This window comes from Theobroma cacao, chromosome 2 (genome assembly GCF_053813885.1).
Source record: "Theobroma cacao isolate CCN51 chromosome 2, ASM5381388v1, whole genome shotgun sequence".
Lineage (NCBI taxonomy): Eukaryota > Viridiplantae > Streptophyta > Magnoliopsida > Malvales > Malvaceae > Theobroma > Theobroma cacao.
Genome location: NC_142640.1, coordinates 43,601,480 through 43,620,812, shown reverse-complemented (window position 1 = coordinate 43,620,812; position 19,333 = coordinate 43,601,480). Strand labels below are relative to the sequence as shown.

The following is a 19,333-nucleotide window of genomic DNA, read 5'->3' as shown; positions in this document are numbered from 1 at the left end:
TTTTACACGCGGTGAAGTCAATATGACAGGGTCTCCCACCTTTCTGTTGAAACAGAGTAAATGTGGAAAAAGGAGAAAGGAAAGAGAAAGAAACTGAAATGGGAAGATCCCGCGTCACAGACGAGTTTGATACGTGTGGAGAATCAAAGTCTTCTTCGATTTCACTGACCACCCTTTGACCCAAAGCCCCTGATTTAAATCCACTCGCCTTTGAATGTCTCTCATCCTCCTTCTAGTCAATCAATTAATCCACAAAGATTTCCATACACTTCCCAGTTACTCTTCCATCATGTCATCTGTAAGATTCTCTTCCACCATTCTCATTTTCTTTCTCTCTGGGCGTTTTTTTCTTTGCTCTGTTTTCTGTTGTCAGTTTCACTACCAAACCTTGAATGAAATGTTTTTTTTTTTTTTTTATCAATTGGACAGCTTTTCTCTTCTTTTTTACTACATTTTGTTCGGGAAACAAATAAAACCCAAACAGAGTAATGACAGTGGGAATGCGTTGATTTGATTAAAATATTCCTTGTTTTTTTTCCATGTGCAGTATTATAAGGGCCAGCCTCTGCCAAAATTTGGTGAATGGGATGTAAATGATCCAGCCTCAGCTGAAGGATTCACTGCCATATTTAACATAGCTAGAGATGAGAAGAGAACTGGTGGGAATGTTACGGTCTTAACCACCGACGGTGTCAAATCACAGCACAAAAATGGTGCACATAAGGAGAGAAACAGACGTAAATATTCCATTAAGGTCAGACCTTAATTCACAGATTCTCGGGATTTAATCAAGTCAATTCACATACAAATCTCTTTATTACTAACTTCATTTTCTGTCGTTTCCAATGCAGAGAAAATGGTTTTGCTTAGCTTGAAATCACTTCAACTTTTTGAGACAGAAAGCACTTGCTGCTGAAGCCATTAGAATTTTTTATGGTTGCTGATCCTGTTTTGTTTTTGGTTTGCCTTGTAATTAATTTTCTACAATTTTTTCAGTGCCCAGTGTTTCCATGTTTTTCATGGAATTTTTCTATGCACTTTAAATGAGAGTGTAGGCTATAAACTATGTTTTCTCCATGTGAAAGGAGGCGATGGTAAAGCTACAATTTTTCACGTTTTCATTTGGGATGCCTTCCTTGTCTGTTAGTACTTATTTCATTGCAACAATTACAACAAAAAGAGCAGCAGTGTACAAGTTTTGACAGTGGAACACCAAAATAAATCCATCAGCTATATTTAGTTCCATTGCAGACCAAGTTTTGCCTACTTCTTACTCTGTTAGTGCTCCTTTCTTTGAATCGAGAGGTGAGACGGAATGAGTACTAAATTTTGGAGTTCAAAGGGACAAGAACACACACGAGCCAAGGACACGTGCGTGAATCCATGGGGCTTAATCTTAATCCCACAATGATGAAGTGAATTAATTAGTGTAGTGATCATTTCAGAAAAAGCCACGTCTTACATTACAAGGGCTTATAAAAAAATAAAAAAGAAGGAAGTCCTTGATTTCGGCAAATGTTACTTTGATAGTCGTTAGTCAAAAAAAGCCATCAGGTGGAAACATGGAAACGATGGAGACTCGTAGGACAAAAACGAGGACACTGCCGTGTTTTTCCCAACCAAAGACTTGTCAACTCTACTCTCTTTTCTTTTCTTTTTCCACTTTCTTTTTGTTATGTCACCAAATGAAGAATTACAACATTAATTCCTTAATCTGATAAACTATCAAGTGCCATCATATGTAAAAAAACTATGGCAACCTGTGCCGTTCATGGTGGCTGCCCCTCCGACTATGTGGCCGTTTCCATAGCCATCTTCTGCGTGATTTTGTATGTTCCTTTTCTTTTTGTAAATCTCTACCATAAACCCATTTTATATAACTAATCAAAATTTCATTTTGTAGTCAAAGTTCAATTTTGGCAGTTTTCTTTGATGATAATCTATTTGATGTTATGCCTCAGTGGGATTATTTATCATTGCAGTCTGTTTTTATTTCTGATTTTTGCCTTCCCTTTTCTGCAGACTCATTGTGAAGTCAACTTTGCCGTTTTTAATACACAAGGACAAGGTTCCCAGCGGAAAAGGCAGTGCCTTTTGGATTCCAGTCATTCAAGTCATTGCCAGCTTCACCTTTCTGCTATCAATATTGGTAAGACAGTGTAGACTTCAATTTCCTTGTTATTATATACATATCTACAATAATCGGCTTCATTAATGCTTAGCCTTAGAGTTGATCATAAACTTTTTACAGATGTCAGTTAATTTCCTCAAATACAAAAAGAAGCATTGGTGGCTGTCTTGCTATGTTTGGGCAGGTTATAAATCTCTAATTACTTTTCTACTTACTTTATATTTTTCCATGAAATAGTCTGAAATGTGTTTTGCTTTCAGTATGGGTTGAAGGTCCACTTGGATTTGGTTTGTTGATGAGCTGCCGCATAGCACAGGCCTTCCAACTATACTATGTATTTGTCAAGTAAGTCAGCGTTCTTCTATTTGAGAAATTTGTAAGACAGATTGTAAAGACCGAAAATAGATAATGACAAAAGAGAGAATTGACTTATGGACCTTTTTTCTCTTTTCTTAAACCAGGCAGAAACATGTTGGTTAAATTATTCAGAAATGGTTGGTTATGTTAATTTTCTACGAAATGGTTCAGTGAAAAGTCTTCCTATAATTTTTTAACCAATGAATTTAACTACATTCTTTTCACTATGAAACTTTGTTGCATGCTATAGAGCAAATTGCTGCAGACTAAACTGGATAATTTATTAGAATATGATGCCAAACCCTGGTTTTTGCATCAGGCTGCAGTGTTTAGTTGTGGCAGAGGTGTTGTTATCTGCTTAAACATGCCATTTTAGCAAAATTTGGTAATTTATATGCTGTGATATTTCAGGAGACGTTTACCACCAATTAGATCTCATATTTTTCTTCCACTTATTCTCTTGCCATGGATTGCTGGCGCTGCACGTAAGGATCTGAGAAACCTATTTTTATTCTTATTTGGACACCTATTCTATCAAGTTGAACATAATGCAATGAAGTCAAGCTGCCTTTCTAGTGAAACTGTCTTCAAATGAGTTGTTGTATCTGTTTGTGTAAACTCACACGTATTGTTAACTTCTATATTGAATTAATATGTGCAATTGTTGTCTACAAATATTAGGTAGCTCAAAAGTATATTTGCTTGCTTCATTCTTGCTGTCGGAATGACCGTCTTTTAGTCATTTACAAGGTTCATGCTTTTAACAAAATGCATGAAACCCATAAACTGCCATGTGAAAGTGACAGGTGCAAGTAACACTGCTGCATTCAAGTCATTCATGCTTTTTCTAAATACCTGTGTAGATATTTGCTAATTAACACTCTGGAATTTATGGATCTATCATTGAGCTTATTTATGATAATTTTTTTTACTCCTTTTTACTCTCACTCCACTGTGATTCCTATTTTAACTAGAGGAGTACTGTCCTGTAGTTATTCACGTGAAGAAGCCTCTCAATTACAGATGTCACATGCAAACTTACTGGATAATCCCAGTTGTATGTCTCCACACGTTGTATGTCGCTGTTTTAGTCATGTTCACAGGGGCAATTCGGCACATAGAGTTTAGGTTTGATGAACTCAGAGACCTGTGGCAGGGAATACTCGTCTCAGCCTCACTTATTGGTAAATTTTTATCTAGGTTCCATACAAGGCTTACATTTCCTTCAGTTTGTTCCGCATATATTGCATGTTATCTTATCATCACCAATAAAAGAATTCACAGTTTTTATGCTCAATTTTGTTAATAAGAAATATAGTACCAATTCATAAGGGGTCAAGTGGAACAAAAAGTCGATGGATAATCTAATTTCATGATTGAAATTGATAATTATCATGATTTGATACGTTCGCTAGAGTTGTAAACTCTGTAAAACATTTTGCATTTGGTCAAAGCAAAAGATTAGTTGCAAACAGCTTGCATGCAACTGAGGTGCTTTAGCAATGGTTAATTCACATTGGAAACAGAATTTGTGCTTTTGATGTCATGTCTACTCTTGCTGTAACATTTGTGATTCAACTAAATGCTCCCCCTTCCTTAAGTTGTCACAGTGTAAACTAATAAGGAGTTGAAAACTGTAGGAACCGGTAAAAATTATAATTTCAGCAAACAGGCTTTGTTGCAACAAATAATAATAACAACATTTTGTGATTGTTTCTGATATCTCCTTTGCGTAACTATGATGGCCTTCATTTTCTAACTTGTGCTTGTTTGTACTTCTCAGGAGTTTGGGTTTCTGCTTACATCTTGAATGAAGTTCATGATGATATCTCATGGCTTCAAGTTGCCTCCAGATTTCTGCTTTTAATTACAGTATGTTGATCTGTTCCTTTGCCTCTTTATGGGCTTGCCTGCATCATTAGTTGGTTGACATACAAGTTATTGAAGCCTTATGCTTTTGCGTGTTTGCTAACATGGTTCAGGTATGTTTCACAGGCCAGCATTCTCGTACTGGTATTCTTTTCCATATCAATTTCACAGCCTCTGCTCTCACAAATTAGCTTGAGAAAAAGGGAACCTCTAGAATTCAAAACCATGGGTCAAGCTCTGGGCATACCAGATAGTGGACTGCTATTGCAAAGAGAACAAGCTGTTGTCATTGATCCTAATGAACCATTGGATAAGCTTCTTCTGAACAAAAGATTCCGTCAGTCTTTTCTGGCATTTGCAGACAGGTATTTTATACTTCCTAAGCTGTTAGTTAGATTTGGTGGTTGATTACTTTTTTGTGGTATTTTTATTGGATTTCAAAAGAAGAACAGATTTCATGGTGCATTCAGATTTTTCATTTTCTTTATCAATTGTTTACTGAAGCTCACCAAAGAAACAACAGAATATTTTTTAGGTTTTGTAGTGATTCAATTTACAAAGAAGAAAATGGTTGGATAAAAAATTTTCAATTATCCTAAAGAAAAAAGAAGAAAATAGTCTTCCCAGCAAAAGTTCTTCACTAGTGTAAACTAAAATAACACATTGTTTATGACCTTAATGGTTAAAAAAAATAAATAAATTGAACTTGTTTCTTCTTGAACACAGTTGTTTGGCTGGGGAAAGTGTGCATTTCTTTGAAGAGGTGCATGAGCTGGGAACAATTCCAATAGATGACCCTGTAAGAAGGATCTACATGACACGACATATCATCAATAAATACATAATTGCAGGTTTGTTATTGTTATTTCTGAGGAAGCACTGCTGGAATTTAGTTTGTCAGTTTTTTCTTTGTGTTATATTTTCAGTCTTAAGTCTTGTGCTATGGAGAAGTAAGAAGTTCCTACAACTTAAAATCTCCTTTTTAATCTCCAAATATAGAAGATTGCCTCTTCTCAGAAGAACAATCTTCAGTAGCAGGATATGGATAGATGGTTCAAATGTTAATGTTTGTAGTGAGCTGCAACTTTTAAAGGTTATGCACTGAGGAGTGATGTTCTGTGCCAATATTGCTAAATTGAGATATTTTGACATGCAAACTCTGAAGAAACGGTGCTAACTGTTAGTAATTATGATTACCCAACACAGAGAACGCATGTGGAATACTTCCACTCCATTATACTATTACCATCCAGAAACAATCTCATGACTTATGAGTGTTCAGAACGCTAGTTGTTGAAAAGCAGCCATTTAACATTTCCTATTTCTCCTTCAAACTTACCTCTTTTACCGTTATCTAATGGCCATCTGCATCTTAAGTCCTTGTTTCATTCCAAGTTCATGGATTACTGCAGATCCACCCGAACTTGATTCTAGAGCAGGTCTGTATTTTGTTAAGTCTAATTAGGTAAATACATGGGGGGTGTGAATGTGTTTGTAAATGAAGAAATTGAAGCAAGATTTTATTCTGTAATTTCGTCAAATAAGAATTTTTGTTTCATGTTGTGTGGTAAAACAGTCAACATTCACCAAGTGATCAATAGTCAGGTATCAATCTTCTGTGACCATTCTGTTCATGAAGCTGGATTTTGACCTTTATTGGAGCTTTTATTTCATGCAAGAATTCATGTTGCTTAATAACTGCCATCTTATTACTTTGCAAGTCATGCCTTTATGCAGTTTCCTGCCCAACTTTGTTGTACAGGTGCAGCAATGGAAGTTAACATATCTCATAGAATCCGGCAAGATATTTTGACCACCACGGATCTGACACATCCTGATCTCTTTAACAATGCCCTAAATGAACTGATGCAGTTGATGAAAACGGTGGGTTATTTACTTGGATTACACAGTTAGTATTATTGGATTTCCTTTGGAGTGTTTAGAACTATGTTCATTCATGTCTAAATAAGCTATATTTTCTACCATAGAACTTGGCAAAAGATTACTGGTCATCCATGTACTTCATCAGATTCAAAGAAGAAGCCAGCGTGAGATCTAATGGCCATGAGATGGAACACACTACAGGATATAACTTCTCTCCCAGGTTGAGTTCTGTTCATGCCACTGATGATCCCTTTCACCAGGACCCATTTTCACGGGGTTCTAGCCACGATAGTCATGATTCATATCCATAATGAACTAAGATTTGTAAATTGTCATTCGGTTGACTATAAATTCATACAAGAAACGGGTTCTGATTTGCTAAACCGGCTCCCATCCATAAGTGTTATCACTCATATACCATTCAACACATCTAAAATAGTCATTGGCTTGGCCTATCAACCTCTTACTAAGTGGATGGTGAAACACAAGCAGAGAAGAAAGATTTAAGGAAAAAGAGGCTTAAAACAGAATGGAATGCCTTCGTCAGATACAGTGGCAACATATTTCAAGTTCCAGCTTCCAAACTCTTTGAGTAGTTGGACATATCTATGCCTTTTAAGGGCAATATTTAACTTCAACTTTATGTTTCTTTAATAAATTTGGGGTATTGAAAGCCGTTTCCTTGGCTGAATCACGTGCACATGCATGTGATGAGCAGTAAATACTCCACCCATGAGATGCGCTGGCAGTAATGTTTTCTTTTATTCCAGTGTCTTTTCTTTTCTCTTTTAAATAAATATATGAAATTTGTAAATTAAATAAATACAGTTCAAGGACGTGATAAATAAATATAGTATAGCTAATAATACAGCTAACTACTTTGTTATAATTGCAAGCATAGGTTAATTGGTGCCTATTCACAAAAGAAATTTGTAAATTAATGTATGCATTAAATTAAAAAAAAAACTACTTTGAGTGTTAATCTAGATAAGTAACAGAGGCGACAGTAAAATTGTGTGAAAAGAACCTGTATATAAGAAGCTCACGTGATTGGCTTAGGGGTCATGGGCATGTGTATAGCTTTAGGCCTTTGGTGCGGTGAACAAGAATGCCGCTGCTATCTCGCCACGATCCTCCGAATCTATTCACGTATTCTCCATGCCCTGCGAATTGGTATGAGCGTTGCTTACTTTTATTAATCAACATTTCTCTACTGACAATTATGAAATCAACTGTGAGAATGTGATATATTGCTAGGCAATTCAATGCAGAGTGTTAAGGTTAGTAGAAGAATCAAGGTGGTGACAGGAGAAACCGCTGTCATTTTTTAATTTGTAATTTATTATTATTATTATATATATCTCTATATATAATTTAAACTATATAAATATATGATCTCATATAATTATTTTTTTAATCATTTTTCATGTAAAATTTTATATCTATCATTGATTAAGATGAATAATAATATGATTTAATTTAGTTTAGAAACTGACTAAATTTGCAAGCATGAAAATTATGGTGAACGTGGCTTCCACTTTGCTGGAGTTTTTCTGGTGGATTGTACTCGTAACTCGGTCCCTTTGGGAACAGAGCAGCGAACCTATAAATGGCATAAATTTCCCTCATATAGAGTTAATTCCGCTGACCAACCAGTAAATAAATGCACATCTACTCGATCGGCAGATGCAGGCTACGGGGTGTCTTCTTGCTTATAAGACAATATTTGTTAAGATTTTATTTGTACCAATATAAGTTTACATTTAGTGCATGCTTTGTTTAATACGTTAGGTTTTGAATTTGCTTAATAACAAGATCACAAATGGGATACATTGACAATGTAACTTCTACTGTAAAATATTAAGTATATCTCACGTTGAACTTAATGAAAAATCCTGAATTCAACTCCCCTCTATTACTTTTTAATAAATTATTATTTATTATTTATAATTATGGATACATATAGATGTACTGAAAATTAGTGGACAAAAGAAGTTATGGAGAAAAGGCTCCTCAGCTTACAATTGAATGAAACACAAATACTTAGATGATACTTGCCATCACCGCATTTACTCTCCTAGGCTAATTAACGAACTTGACTTGTCTAAACAAAGTTCCAAGCGTATCTTTAACTTTAGCTAAGTTTCAGCAATATAAGATCAGAAGACGCTATCAGCAAGCATCAATTGTCTCACAATGCAACCCACCTGGTTGCTTCTTCTCTCATTTTTAGGCTTCCTCTCCCTCCTTAAGCATTCCATCTCCCTCCTAAAATGGGTTTTCGACACAATTTTCAGAGCCTCCAAGAACCTCAACAAGTACGGCTCATGGGCTCTCGTCACTGGAGCCACTGATGGCATAGGGAAAGCCTTTGCACGCCAACTAGCCCAGCAAGGCCTCAACCTGATACTGGTCAGCAGGAACTCGAACAAGTTGAAAACAGTTTTGAATGAAATCCGAGCAGAACTTCCCCACATCAAGATCAGGGATGTGGCCCATGATTTCTCCAGCGATGTAACGACGGGTGTCAAGTTGATAGAAGAGGCTATCAAGGAGGTGGAAGTTGGTGTGTTGATCAACAATGTGGGGGTAACGTACCCGGGAGCCATGTTCTTCGACGAGGTGGATGAGAAAGTGTGGATGGAAGTTGTAAGGGTGAACTTGGAAGCGACTACGTGGGTCACACGGGCGGTGCTACCAGGGATGCTAAACAGGAAGCGTGGTGCGATTGTCAATATCGGGTCTGGAGCTTCCATCGTTGTGCCTTCACATCCTCTCTACACGATCTATGCCGCTACGAAAGCGTAAGCTTCTCAATTCATTTATCACATCGTTTCAGGTTGGTTGGAAACACAAATTAACTCAATTTCATGTAAAAACAAAGAAGAAAACAGACAGTAAAGAGTAGTCTAATTAATTAATTATTCTGTTTTCCTGCAAATTAAGTGTATAGAACTTTCTAAGTTAGATCATCTTTAGATTCTTAATTACAAAGATGGTATTAATATTAAGAAGGATAATTAAAAATAAGAAAGAAAAAAGAAGTAGGAATATATATAGGATCCAAACTAAAAAGAAAACACTAATTATCTTTTATAAGCTAAATAAATACACCACCACAGGGACAAGTATAAAATCTAACTTAGTTTGACGTGACCAAATTCTAGGTTTCAGCTCTCATATTCCGCCTTTCAATTAATAGGGTCCACATACACAAAATTAATTATAGTTTTTCTTGACTAAGATATTGTCTAGTTATTTTTTTGACTCTATTTATTTATTTTTATAAAAATAAAAGTAGAAAAAATGGATCTTAAATAATTAAGAAAATGATGTGGGATGAGAAGAGAAAGTTGCTTGTTATAACCTTTCGAAGATTTTGTATTGCTACATACTTTTTTTTTTCTTCATTGCTTGTGATGTGATATACAGTTACGTTGATCAGTTATCGCGATCTCTTTATGTGGAATACAAGCTATGTGGCATTGATGTGCAGTGTCAGGTATGACGGCTCTTTTTTTAATCCAATCACCGCCGGTTGCCTCTCCGTCCTGAACAACATCTTATAATCTCAACTTGTTAGTTTAATTAATGACTGGATGAATTATTTTGAATAGGTGCCGCTATACGTGGCAACAAATTTGGCATCCAAGGTAGCACTAATTGAAAAATCATCGTGGTTGGTGCCGACGCCGAAAGATTACGCGGAAGCCGGGATCCGCCACATCGGCTACGAACCGCGGTGCACGCCCTATTGGTCTCACTCCATACAGTGGTGTTTTGCGCGCTTGCTACCAGATGCTCTTCTTGATGCTTGGCGTCTGTCTGTAGGCATCCGTAGGAGAGGGGACCTTGTTGCCTAATTTGTTTTTATTTGTTTATGCTTGCAGGTTAATATTTGACATACTATTATAAATCAATCTCAATTCCTAAAATTTATTCCATCCTTGTAACAAATTCTATTGGAGTTTGTACAACTGTTATAAAAACACTATTAAAAGAGTAAATAACACTCTATTTGTTAAGATAAATATACAAATTATTTACTTAGTGTTATTACTTAGTTAGATTATAATATAATTATATTATAATTCTATTAATTAATTAGATTTAAAATATGTATGAAATTAGAATTAACGTTATATACTATACCTTATTTATGTATTACTCAATACATTATTTAAATTTCTTTATAAACACATATATTTCATAATATAAAATTTTTCTTCTAACTTGTTTCTATTCTTAACAACTATAGGCAAGCAGCAAGTGTAAGAGGACTCCTCATTTAGGCCATTGTGGCAACAGCGGCAACATATTTTATATATAGAAGACAACTACAGAATCAGTCAGACCTACACAACAGATTTTCGCTCCAGTGTTACTTGAAACTGAATATACCAATGGTAGTCTTGATATGTCTTTTGGAGGACATTTGATCAGTACGTCAATTTTTTGGAAAACATCCTTGATCAACAACCACTTTTAATGCATAACCCCTCCTTGCCACAGAAGATGAAATGTTTGAAACTCGAAGGAAACTGTTGAAAATTGTAAGCATATGACTTACTTGTAATTGTTGGATTAATTTTGTAATTATTATAGTGGTAAGGTTCTCATTCAGCTTGTATAAAAACCCTATTTCAACAAGAAAATTGAAGAATATGTCAAAATCAACCCCTCTCCTCCTCTTTCCTCTCTTCTTCTTTCTTCTTTCATAGTTGGACATGCCTTCCTCAATGGGATTTCATAGAGACTGTTTACATAATGGGTAAGGATGTTAACGGGTCGGCTACCCTATAATTTCGAGATACCAGAATCCTAACCCTATAAAAAATCAACTACCCTAACCCTATAAAAAATCAACTACCTTAATCCTATTACATTTTTACTACCCTATAATTACCCTAACCAGTTTAAAAACCCGATTAGATTAAAAAGTTATTAAAATTTTTTCATGGATATCCAATTACTCGAACCCGTATACATATACAATAATATTTCTTTACGTATTTCATAAAATTAACTACTAATTAAATTAATAAAAATAAAAATATAATTATATTCCTCTATAATATAATATGATATTCATATTATTTAAACATAATTAATAATCTAATAATTTTTTTATTTATATATATTCATATCATCACATTAGTTATTTAACTAACTATATTTTAAATAAATTATTTTGTCATTATACAACAAAGGAAACTACTTGTCCAGATGGTGGAGACGGTAAGTGTTTCCTTGCATGGCCAAGGTTCGAGTCTTGATGCAGCAATTTTATAAATACACAGGTATTGTAAACGGGTTCGAGTAACGGGTATCCAAAGTGTGATACCCGAACCTTACTCGAATCCTATTCGAGTAGTGATTTCACTACCCGAATCTGTTCCGAACCCATTTATGGGTATCCTAATCTGGTATAATCGGGTCAGATACCCGCGAGTACCCTATAATAGGGTACCCATTGACATCCCTAATAATGGGACCTAGTAGAGACAGTTACATGCAACTTACACCAAGTTATGAGCTTCAAGGGGCGTGCACCACATATTCTAAACCTATGTGTAAATTGCAAAAATCACTCTATGGCTTGAAACAAGCTTCTCAACAATGGAATTCAAAACTTATAGATTGGCTACTTCAGTTTGGTTTTACTCAATCAAAATCATATTACTCGTTATTTACCAGAGGTACTGTCGATAACTTTGTAGCTATTTTAGTTTATGTTGATGACATGTTGGTAGCTAGCTCTTCTATAACAATTGCAGATGAAGTCAAACAGCACTCAAGTTGAAGGATTTGGGAAATCCCAAATATTTCCTAGGCTAGGAGATTTCTAGATCAATGAAGGGCATATCAATTTACTAGAGGAAGTTCACATTGGATTCACTTGATGAATATGGGTTTCTCGGCTCCAAGTCAACATCAACTCCAATTGATTACCAGTTAAAAAAAGTCTAGATACAATGATGATCCCTGATAGAAGACTCAACCAACTATAGAAAATTGGTTGGTAAGTTGTTTCCTTTAACTCATAACAAAAAAAAAGGCATTAACTGACGAAAATTTTTTATAGTAATAGTTTTAATTCTATCAGTATGTTACACTACCGACGAAATTGTCGATAAAATTTTTTGTAAATATTCGATCGAAACTACTGTCGTCGGTAATGGCAAATTTGTCAATAACAAAATATTTTGTTAGTAAAGTACCAATAGAAAATTTTCGTCGATAATTTTATTGACAAAGACTTGGATTCATCAGTCGGTGTATTCATCAGTAATGGCAAAATTTCATCGAGAGTAGTACCAACGGATTGTGATCCATCGGTTCTTTCCATCAGTGACTATCGATGAAATTAGTTTGTCGATAATTCAGTTGGTAAAATATCGACGGATAGTGGATGGAGTTGACTTTGAAGCTCACAAGCAGTATCCATCAGCAATGGTTTAGAAGCCGTCAGTATTCTGTCGATATTTTGTATGAACTTCGTCGGTAATAGATGAATTCCATTAGTAATTCCATCAATAACTAATGAATTCCATCGGTAATAATTGCAGAACTAGTTATTTTTTTAAATTAAATTTTGTCGTATTGTTAATAAAATTATTATATGATGTTGTTATTGATAAAGTAAACATATAGCAAACATATATATGCATATAAAAAGTATGAAAATTCAATACAAATCATAATTAATAAAAATTAAAAAAATCCAATGTAAACATCTGAACATAATCCCAAAAAGTATATAAAACAAAGCTCACTGATGGGGTAGGGATGGTTGCTGTTGCTATTATTGCTGTGGTGGAGGCAGCGGATCCGACTGCTATGATGAAGAAGACTTGGAGGCACTTGATGTTAGTAACCTCTCTGTAATGACCTCAAACAAGTAATTAAGTCTATCCATTGACGTCATTAAGGTTAAAATGTTACTAACCACTTGTTGATATCCCTTGGGCTTAAGTGTGGGAGGCAAAGGAGGTCGTGTAATGTCAAGACCACAAGTAAGCTCAGACATTGCGACTGGAGTTAGAAGTCTAGAAGCAAGGACTTTGGTGCCAAATCCATAGAAATGGATTCGAGTACTGTTGGGCCGTTTAATGGCCTAGGTCCATGCCTCAAGATCAAACTTTGATTGGGTCGATGGCTGATCACCATATTTTTGCGATAAAGTCGAAGTGCATGATTCCTACAAATAGAAAAACAATTAAAATTATTATAATATTTAATTAGTAAGCAACATATATCAAATATATATAAACACACATATTACTTACACAAACAGTTTTGAACCTATTATCCACAAATTCTCCAATACCCTTTTGTTGCTTATGAGTGCGTTCGAAGAGCTTGGAGAATGTCACTTGTCACTACTTTTTCTGGAATTGTAATTATAAAAAGACAATAAGAATCCAAAAACATATCATTGCATGGTATCACAATTGTTAACAACATAAATAATTATATTATTAAAGTAAATCATTTTTGGAGTACTACAATAAAAACATGTACATCATCTTATAGTATAGGGCAAAAGGCAAATAACCACTTCTATGTTTTGCTATATTATCGTCTTTCTCTATCAGGCGGTTCTACTTGGCTTTGTGTGAGCATGACTACCACTCAAGTATGAACCATACATTATCAACTAGTTGGTATTATACCTCAGCAGTAATCTAGGGTCTCGGCTTACCCTTCATCAATAGAAGATCAACATCAAGGTCATCCACTTCCCTCTTCGCCTTCTCATGCTCATCCGTTATTAGATCCTTGATGCGGTCCTTGAAAATATTCTCCTATATAGATCGGATATTCGTTGCATTTGCAGCAGCCTATGTGAAAGATTCTTACACCCAAATATATATATTAGTACAAAAAATTATGATAGATATACAACAATATTATATCCTTATATTACATTAAATTCACGCCACATGTTATCCTTATGATCCTTACACGTATTACTTAGACAAATAGTTTGGAACCTATTGTCCATAAATTCTCCAGTACCCTTCTGCTACTTGTAAGTGTGTTTGAAGAGCTCAGTAAACACCACCTGTCACTGCTTTTCCTCGGACCATAATTATAAAAAGACAATTAGAATAAAAAAACACATCATTGCATGGTATCATAAATGTTAACAACACAAAGAATTGTATTATTAAAGTGAATCATTTTTAGAGTACTACTATAAAAACACGTACCATCCTCTTCTAGTATAAGGCAAAAGGCAAAGAACCACCTATATGTTTTACTACACTGCCATCTTTCTTTGTCAAGCGGTTCTGTTTGGCCTTGAGTGAGCGTGACTACCACTCAAGTGTGGACCATACGTTATCAACTAGTTGGTCTCATACCTCAGCAGTGATTCAGGGTCCCAGTTTACCATTCCTTAATAAGAGATCGACATCGAGGTCATCCATTTTTTTCTTCACTTTCTCACGCTCATCCGCTAATAGATCCTTCAAGTGGTCCTTGCAAATCTTCGCATATATGGACCAAACCTTTGTTGCATCTGCAGCAACCCATATGAAAGGTTCTTACATCCAAATATATATATATATTATTATTATGAAAAATTATGATAGATATACAATAATATTATATCCTATGTTACCTCAAATTTACGCCTCATGTTATCTTTATGCTCTTAAAGAACCTGCCTCCATGTCAGCCAAGGTCCACTAAAGTAACTCCTGTTAATCTGCATAATCGTCGAAGTAATGCCTGTCTCCTCAAAAGTATTACAAAATGGACTTATTATTAGTAAAATGCATTAATTAATTAACTAAATTGACTTCATATAATGATATAAATTGGAGTGGAGGAAATTATCTCCTTATGAGAGGATGCAAAAGTATACGTCAGTTCGAATGAGTCAGAGTGGGCAAGCCAAGACTCGACCCTCGACCCTTAACTTGCGACATACTATTGGATGCAATAACAGCATCCAAAGTGGGGGTTTTGACTGGAGTAGTCGAACTTAGCATTAGTACTTTTGGTTGTACTTGAGTACTTGCCACTAGAGTGGGAGTCTGTGGTATGGGGGGAGGATACAACATAGGAGGTTGTGCAGCCAAAAGGCCAGCACCACTGGCTTGTCCTTGAGGGCTTGCCTTCGTCTTCAGCTTAACCATGTTTATCCAATAAAAAGAAAAATATACAACTGTTAGTAACTATCAAAAACTAATATGCATATAAATATTAATTTAACTATGAATAAATAACATAATACATATAATGAATGACCTTCATAAAGTTTAAATGTCAAAGTGCTAAAAATACATTCATTCATTTCTTTTTACAAAAAAAAAAACACCCATCAATCATCATCCAAACAAGCAAACTCATTTTCTTTGTTCTCATATTTATCATCATCGATATTGTTTTCATCTTATATGTCTAATTCTTCCTCTATCTCGTTATATTCTCCTTCAGCTTCATCATCTTCTTCATTATGTTCAACATCCACAAAAGTATTAACCTTTTCATATTCACCATTAACAAGGATTGTATTATTTTTAAGGTCGATCAAAGTATGATCAAATCGTGAATTGAAATAAACTTCATCCTCTTGGTACTTCGGTTGCATCTACCTCTCCATTGTCATCATTCTATGGGACCTTGTTCATTCTTGTTGGGATTGTACGTTCAAAGCATATAGAACAAAACAATGGTATTTCATTGATGATATATGCTTCACAAATGGATTCTTCCACAGATGCTCGATTTTTCACATTTTTTTTTCAAATGATGTAAAAACTAAAGACCAACGTTCCACATTAGATTCTAATTGTCAATTAATATAAATTTTAATTACATGTGTGGCTCACAATACCTCTCAAACGAATGCATCCATTAATAATAGACCGATCTTCCAAGCTTAGCTTTGTATGGCAAATGGATCAGCAAATGCTCCATTAACTCGAAAAAACTTGAGGGAAAATCTTTTTAATTTAAATATGGTTTCCATGATTTTTCTTTCCCATGAATTGATATAATCAACACATAGTTTGATTTCACATAAATCACGAAAGAATGTCAGATCTCAACAATTGTACTCCAAATAGCGTGGGGAACCATATCATGCAAAACAATTGGGAGCAAACGTTGCATGAAAATGTGACAATCATGACTTTTTATTCCATAAAATTTGCATTCCCACTCATTCACACACTTTGCTATGTTAGAGGCGAAACTATCTAGTAATCGTAATTGTTTCACACAAGCACACACAAGTTTTCGTTGCTCTTTGGTTAAAGTGTTTAATGTTTTCAGTTTAAAAAGTTTACCATTATTTACAATTAAGTGCATCTGACTGGCTGCAACACACCTCTAAATCACGACAAGCCTTGATATTGTCTTTTTTCTTTCTCGAAACATCCATCATTGTGTTGAATATATTGTCAAATACGTTATGCTCAATATGCATTAATCTAAGTTATGACGAATGCGATTCGTCTACCAATACAGTAACTCCTAAAATATGCTCTTCTTAACCTAATTATGGGTTTGACTGAAACCCGATAGCTTATAGACATCCACCTTTGTCCCATACGTGATATTTGAAATTGACTCCAATCGTTCCAAGATCTCGACATTGGTTAATTGAGGAATTAGAAGTTCCCGTTCAACACGTTTTTTAAATGTATCTCTTTGGCAACGAAAAGGTGATCCATTGGCAAGAATTGCCGATGACAATAAAAAAAACAAAGCTTCCTCCCGTAATCTAAGATGAAACTCTTTCCATGTTCCATGCAATATGGACATGATAAACGTTCATGAGTGCTCCACCTGGACAACATATCATATGCAGAGAAGTCATTAATGGTCCATAGAAATGTTACTTATAGAATAAAATTTAGTGAGTAAAGGCATCGTATGTGACCACTCCTTTGTCCCACAGAACTTCTAACTCATCTATTAGAGGTTGGAAGAACACGTCAATGTTCTATCTAAAACTTGTCCTCCTCGAGATGACCACACTAAGAAAGATGTACGGTTGCTTCATGCACATCCATGGAGGTAAGTTATACATAGTGAGAATTATCGGCCAAACAGAATACGATTTTGTTGTAGGCTCGAATGGACTAAAACAATATGAACATAAACTGATTCTGACGCTATGAGGCTCCAAAGCAGAAGACTAATGAGTTTGATTAAAATGTTGCCAAGCCTCACCATCAACAGAATGCCTAAGCACTCCATCATTAGATTAGTACATGGCATGCGATGTCATGTGTTCTACAATTTTGCTTAACATATATAGCCTTTGCAATCTCGATGTTAGTGGAAAGTATCACAAAATCTTATAAGGAATTTTTTTGTCGCTTCCTCCCCTTATTTTATTCGGTTTGTACCAAAGATGACCACAACATGGACAATAAGATAACTTGGAATATCGTTATAAAACAACATGCAATTATTCTTACATGCATGAATTTTTTGATAGCCGAGCAAAAGTTCCTTATAGTGTGTCTTCATTTTATAGAAGTTTTTTGGTAATTATTCATCCGATGACAACATCTCTTTCACTAGATGCATTGGACGATTAAAGCATGCCTCGCTTATGTTCAACTCTTACTTCACATTCAGTAATTGGGATATAGCTGATAGTTTTGTGTGCTTATCGTATCCAACCCACTAAGCTGCATTAGTATCATTTAACAATGAAAGAAAGTTGCAACATTCGGATTTGGATTTTTAGGAAAGATTAGTTCATTTAGGGTCTCATCATTAGATTGAAACTCCGCTCATAAAGCACCATAACCATTTCAACATATGGATTTTTTACTCTGACTTCATTAACTACTTCAATATGCTCATCAATGAAAAGTCCCAATGATTTTTCGATATGCAATGATTCACCATGTGCTTCCTATATTGTATACGCATTAGTAAACTCTTTACGAAATAGGTGTTCCCAAACTTTTTTAGCAACCAAAAACTTGCTATTCATACACCAAGAGCAAAGACGCTTGATCTTATTCTTAGTCACATATCTTGGTTGACTAAATGCAAATGAAATAAATTCATCTACACTATTTACAAATTTTGTCATAAGAAATCCACTTGAATCAACTTGGGAATACATCCAACTTCTATCTTGTTCCATTTTGAGAAAAAATATTATAACGAACATATGATGTCGTCCACAATCAGATGTTAACACAAACATTAATTGAAAATAAAAACCAAGTTAAATACTAGAATTATAAAAATTTTATTTGTTACCAACATATTAATTTATTAAAATCTTACTTAGTTTAAATGAATTTAAAAATATATAATATTATTTAATTCATTTACCCTAAACCTTAATTAATTTAAATAATTGTAAAATTCACTAAATTTACTAATTTAAATAATTGATTAATTACTAATACATGATTCTTTATAATTAGTAAAATAATGTAATTAATTCCCTAAACCCTTAACTAATTTAAATAAATAAGAAATTATTTAAATTTACTAATTTATATAATATCTTAATTACTTAATTATAACACAATACATTACATAATTCAATAAAATTTTTAATTAACTCATTCACACCTTAATTAATTAAATATTTTTTAAAATAAATAATATTACTAATTTAATTAATTTCTTAATTACTAAAACATTTTTTCATTTGATTAGTTAAATTACTTAATTAATTTTTTAAAACCTTATTTAATTTAAATAATTTTAAATTTCACTAAATTTGCTAATTTAATTGATTAATTACTAATACATGATTCTTATTAATTAGTTAAATTATGCAATTAATTAATTCCCTCAAACCATAATTAATTTAAATAACTAAATTATTATTAAATTACCCTAATTAACTCATGAACACCTTAATTTAAATATTTTTATAATTAAATAATATTACTAATTTAATTAATTGCTTAGTTACAAAACCATTTTTTTCGTTTGATTAGTTAAATTATTTAACTAATTTAATAATACCTTAATTAATTAAAGTAATTTTTAAATTTTACTGAATTTACTTATTTACTAATTTATTAATTTCACTAAACTAACTAATCAAAACAGGGTCTCAGCTCAAAGCAACCTAGGCATGGACTGATA

At 34.0% G+C, this 19,333-nt stretch overlaps 3 protein-coding genes across 3 annotated transcripts; all 3 read left to right on the top strand.

Moving 5' to 3' along the window:
• The first annotated feature begins 75 nt into the window (after positions 1 to 75).
• LOC148764311 (uncharacterized) lies at positions 76 to 1,121 on the top strand. Its single transcript, XM_088803740.1, has 3 exons — positions 76 to 298; positions 548 to 754; positions 852 to 1,121. The coding sequence occupies exons 1-3, from the start codon at positions 215 to 217 to the stop codon at positions 873 to 875; spliced, it is 315 nt and encodes a 104-aa protein (XP_088659866.1). The 5' UTR covers positions 76 to 214; the 3' UTR covers positions 876 to 1,121.
• A 151-nt stretch (positions 1,122 to 1,272) lies between these two features.
• On the top strand, positions 1,273 to 7,005 carry RGS1 (REGULATOR OF G-PROTEIN SIGNALING 1). Its single transcript, XM_007044874.3, has 11 exons — positions 1,273 to 1,829; positions 2,023 to 2,149; positions 2,252 to 2,315; positions 2,392 to 2,476; positions 2,900 to 2,973; positions 3,481 to 3,672; positions 4,272 to 4,360; positions 4,484 to 4,722; positions 5,084 to 5,208; positions 6,120 to 6,241; positions 6,346 to 7,005. The coding sequence occupies exons 1-11, from the start codon at positions 1,753 to 1,755 to the stop codon at positions 6,550 to 6,552; spliced, it is 1,401 nt and encodes a 466-aa protein (XP_007044936.2). The 5' UTR covers positions 1,273 to 1,752; the 3' UTR covers positions 6,553 to 7,005.
• A 1,323-nt stretch (positions 7,006 to 8,328) lies between these two features.
• Positions 8,329 to 10,914, top strand: LOC18609647 (very-long-chain 3-oxoacyl-CoA reductase-like protein At1g24470). The gene is made up of 4 exons (XM_018114663.2): positions 8,329 to 9,045; positions 9,674 to 9,743; positions 9,859 to 10,131; positions 10,500 to 10,914. The coding sequence occupies exons 1-3, from the start codon at positions 8,438 to 8,440 to the stop codon at positions 10,102 to 10,104; spliced, it is 924 nt and encodes a 307-aa protein (XP_017970152.1). The 5' UTR covers positions 8,329 to 8,437; the 3' UTR covers positions 10,105 to 10,131; positions 10,500 to 10,914.
• The last annotated feature ends 8,419 nt before the right edge of the window (positions 10,915 to 19,333 follow it).